General features: G+C 35.1%; 1 protein-coding gene across 1 annotated transcript; it reads right to left on the bottom strand.

The window, feature by feature from the left end:
- Positions 1-278: 278 nt before the first annotated feature.
- Positions 279-3,603, bottom strand: LOC145559577 (BTB/POZ domain-containing protein At3g50780-like). Its single transcript, XM_081620991.1, has 2 exons — positions 2,347-3,603; positions 279-1,603 (listed from the first exon to the last, which is right to left on the bottom strand). The coding sequence occupies exons 1-2, from the start codon at positions 3,004-3,006 to the stop codon at positions 641-643; spliced, it is 1,623 nt and encodes a 540-aa protein (XP_081477117.1). The 5' UTR covers positions 3,007-3,603; the 3' UTR covers positions 279-640.
- Between the last annotated feature and the right edge of the window lie 1,066 nt (positions 3,604-4,669).

Genomic DNA, 4,669 nt, shown 5'->3' on the forward strand with positions numbered 1-4,669 from the left:
CTAGCACCAATTAGTACTCAACTACCAGCAAGTAAAGCTCGAGCAGTATCCTGCTAGATAGGTGTAGAAGTGCTCCTTAGATACCAATCTAAAGGACTTAAGGGCATCTCTTAACAAAAACACTTGCTCAAAGCTTCAAATGTACCAGAGGAAGCAAAGATTGATACATTACTATATCCAGAAAGCCGGTTTGCTTTATTTTAACAGCATTTCCTCCTGTACAGTGTACACCATGAATTCTGAATCTTTAACTTTCGATCTTAGGAACATTTGAAAAATCAAACGCTAACTCAAGAAATACATGCTGATAAAAAGTTGCATATACAAGCATTCTAAGAAGGACTAATATTAATCGGAATCACTTGGAATTGGTTAACATTTTTATTCACCAATTCTGATATCATGAAGATAACCACAGCTATATATATCAGCTTATAAACACAATATTGGATTCACAGGACTCAAACTTCCTAATAGCATCCTCATCCCAACAATTTGGTGGGTCAAGGTACATAAACTACAACACCATGTCACTCCAAATTTCAAGTTAAGAAACCACTCTTCAAACAATAAACACAATCAGCATTGTACATATACCTGTATGAATTACTTTCTCGAGGTAATTATTTTAGTCTACACCCTATGAAGTCATTGAGTTATCTGACTGACCTTGATTTACTCGTGGCTCAGCATATGGCCTAATGAAGGTCCTCCGCCACCAAACCTCAAATGCTCTTTGAAGATTCGGGCAATTATCACCCGATTTTAGGAAATTGCTCAACCAAGAGAGCAGAATACTCTGCTGTTCCTCAAGGGGTAAAGTCAAGATTGTCCTCCCAATCCCTTCCTCCACCACCTTTCGATCAAATGATCTGCACCCATGATTCAACCAGCTGTAGTCATTGGTCAATGGCTCCAACCACGTTTGCAATAGCATATGCCGGGTATCTTTAGATGGTAGCAGCTCCCCCCTGCCAATCCCAACAAACAACCTCGCTGTTATGCAGCTAACATGGTAGCGAGTCATAGCAGGAAGCTTATGATGTAAGCCTGCTAGCTCCTGTTGGCACACCCACATGAGGGCAAACTCGTCAGCTAACTGTCTTTCAGCCAAAATATCCAGCAACCAGGCAAGGTTGTCTGCTTCTAGAGCAATTTGCTTGGCGATAGGATCCTGATTGTCCATCGGCCGGTCACTAAACTCAGGACCGGTTGCCCGCTTGAAATGGGATAATAATGAATCTAAGCAGCTTCTGCATGAAGCATAAATTGTTTCATAACAGATATCAGGTGAGCTATCACAATCTGAGCTGCTGTTATTCTCCCTAAGAAGTTTAAGAACAACGGACTTCATTTCACGCCGACCTCTCTCTTCATTACTCTTAAGAACAAGTTCCACAATTTGAGATAGTGTGTCTTTTGGAGGTCTTGAGATTTGCGAAGAGACTCGTTTCAGGACAGGATTTACACCAACACCCTCACTCTGAAGTCTCAGAACTGAAGACACCACTTTCTCCTCTTCCTCCTCTCCAACCCAAGGGGCAGCTTCCAGGTAATCTAAACACGCCTTGATACACGAGCTAAAACCAATTACCTCTGCAACCTGCAATGAATTCATCATTAGTTCACACGTACTGAAGAAGTCTGAAGGACTAAAGGTCTTTATAAGGAATTTTCTAAAATGAGGAAAACAAATTTGCATTTCACTGATGATAATCTTTGTTCATGGTTTTGTTCTCATCTTTCTGTAACTCTAAATGCAGCATGGTAGATGAAGATGAAAACCCACTCAAGTAGTTAAGCATATGAATGCTTTTAATCACGCGATTTAGAGGGGTAGCTCATATTTTGGCTCTTGAAGCTAACTACCCTCACCAACCAAATCTAAACTATACTATCAATATGCTCCCATAAAAGAAGGCATACATAAAAATATCTTAAAAGTTAAAACTCATCCACTTGAGCTCCCACTTCATAGTCATACATTAAGAACCTCTATGAAACCAATTACATCAGCGCCTATAAAAAACCAAATCGATAATCGAATAAGCATTGAAGCATATAGCATAATCAAATATCTAAACCCAAGATGCTAAACCTGTCAAATTATTGAGTTTCATCAAGGGTAAACAAGGCATTCAACATCTGAAGCCAATCTATAACTCTAAATTTGGTATCATTAAGGAAAAATTTCACTAATTGGTGACAATGTTTCAAACAATTATATCACAGAGATCTTAAAACAATTCATCACACAATAGCAGGAATAATATAGCAGAAAACTATTGATTAACAAGCAAGAATACAAAGCAGATATATTTGATCACTCGGGTTTTCGGAATTTACCTTAAGAACACGAAGCACTCGTTGAACACTTTGCTTAAGTAGCCTTTGCTTCATATCCTTAGAATACATCAAACCAACACACTCAACATAAATTTCAACATCTTCACATTCCAAAATCTGAAGTGATGCAACATCAGACTCTTGCTCAGCCAATCTCTCAGCAAAAAAACTACTATTTTCCACAAGAACATCCTTATGAACATTCAATTTAACCGAAAATCCATGCTTCCCATACAACACAACCTTCATATCACTAGTCCCTGATTCACCAAACTCAATTGAAACCTTTTTAGGCAAACTCTCACTCTTATTCCTATGTGTTGTTCTCTCAACAACTCCCTCTGCCACATTAGAGGCAGGGGTAGTACTATCATTGGTACTCTTATGATCATCTGAAGGGACCGTCTTCGCCCGGCTTGGCGAAGACGGTTTTCTTTCGTGTGAGTTTGTTGTCGGTTTCTTTTTTATTGATTCGCCACTGCTTGGTAGTGTTGGGGAAGATGGATTTGGTGGTGGTTTTGATTTGTTCAATGGATGTTGTGTTTTGAGATTTTTTTGGAATACAACAGGTGAAGGACAACACCAGAAACCTTCTGGAGTTACAGCAATTGGTACATTTCTGATCTTTGTTCCACCTTTACTAACTTTTACTTCAGACATAATTTCACTACTAAAAAAAAAAACTCAGAAACCCAGTTTTCTGATTATGATAAAAAAAAAAAAAATACAAATAAAAATCTGTAATTTATGTAAATTACCCAGAATTTCAGCTGATTATACAAGTTTCAACCAAACCCATTAAAATTTTCAACCAACAAACCAAATAAAAGAAAATTCCAACCAACTTTTTGACTAAAAACAAACAAGAACCAAAAAAAAAAAAATATCAGTCTAGGAAATTACTAATTAACCCTTTTGGCATGGAAGAACTGACCTTAAGGATGAACCAAATTTTGCAAAAACCCAGAAAATAATTCAGAAAACCCAGAAAAAATTACAAAAAGATAAAAACAATGGAAAGAATAATTTGTAAGGTGGGTTTATAAGAAGAAAATGTTGCAAAAAACTTTAGTAGTGTGGGTATCTGTACAAACAACACTTTTTTGCTTTATCTTTGCATTGTACGAGTAAAATATAGAGAGAGAAAGATTGAGAGAGAATGATCAAACAAAGCACGCCTTACAGAAACAGTTTTTGTGTTGGATTTTAGTTTTTTTTTGTGCAGAAAAAATTGGTTTACTGGAGGTGGATTCCCTTGGTCCCAGTACATAATATATACTCGTACCAGACAAGACAACATTTTTTAAATTCTTTTCATGTAATGTAATGTGATTTATTCTATGGTTTTATTTTTATAATATGGTTTTATTTTATAATATGGTTTTATTTTATAATATGGTTTTTATGACATATTTAGAGGACAAACTTTAAGGTTAAGAGGATGATAATTTTTGCTAATAGTGACATGATGTTGAGTTTCTGTTAATTCGCCTTTTTTAACTTTAGCTTGCCTTTTCTTTTTGGTTATGTTTTGTTTTTTGGGTGAAGATGGCCTACGTTAGCTTGCTTACAGTGCATAATCAAAGTGTAAGAATCCGATGTTTGTATAAAAAAATGTTAAAGCAATTTTCTGTTTGTCAGGAAAGAATGGAGTATTTTGTTTTCTCAAAAATTTTCAACAAGCTAAATTTTTAAGAATGTATGTTTATTACGTGTGATTGATTTGACACTGTTATGAGTAGGGATAAATTTCGCGTCTCATATTTGTTGAAATGTATTGGTAATTATGCATTGAGTAAGGTACTATCATATTAAATGCATGTTCTGATTTACTGAACTGAATAGAGTTAAAATGAATTATTTATGAGAGAGAAATTAGAAATTGAACTAAATCGATTGAAACTTAACTAAACTGAACTGAAATTAAGCTAAATAGAACGGACCCTAAATTATCATGAGATTTTTAAACTTATCCACAATATTTAAATTTACCATTCTTGCAATTTGGTAAACATTAACATCAAACTTGGATATATATGTAAGGTTCGTCTTTTTGTACGACTAGTCATAACTTAAGAAAAATGTTATGTTGTTAATATTGACAAACAATTTTGATCATGATATTCTCAAAAAAAAATTCCCCTATTTTCCTAGAAATTCCCAAAACATCCCCATTGAATACAAACTTTTAGCTATTCTTCAACAAGACATTTAATTGGACTATTAATTCCAGAAGAAGGCTAATTCGATGTATGTAATTGCATTAATGTACAAATGAGCAGCGTAAATGAGCACATTTATCAGCTAGTTGAGCACATAAAAT

Source organism: Chenopodium album, chromosome 1 (assembly GCF_948465745.1).
Source record: "Chenopodium album chromosome 1, dcCheAlbu1.1, whole genome shotgun sequence".
NCBI lineage: Eukaryota > Viridiplantae > Streptophyta > Magnoliopsida > Caryophyllales > Amaranthaceae > Chenopodium > Chenopodium album.

Excerpts from the sequence above, each read along its gene's own strand:
- LOC145559577 (XM_081620991.1), bottom strand. The coding sequence starts at position 3,006 with ATGTCTGAAGTAAAAGTTAGTAAAGGTGGAACAAAGATCAGAAATGTA. Across the intron at positions 1,604-2,346 it reads GAGTGCTTCGTGTTCTTAAG|GTTGCAGAGGTAATTGGTTT; the intron begins GTAAATTCCGAA and ends AATTCATTGCAG.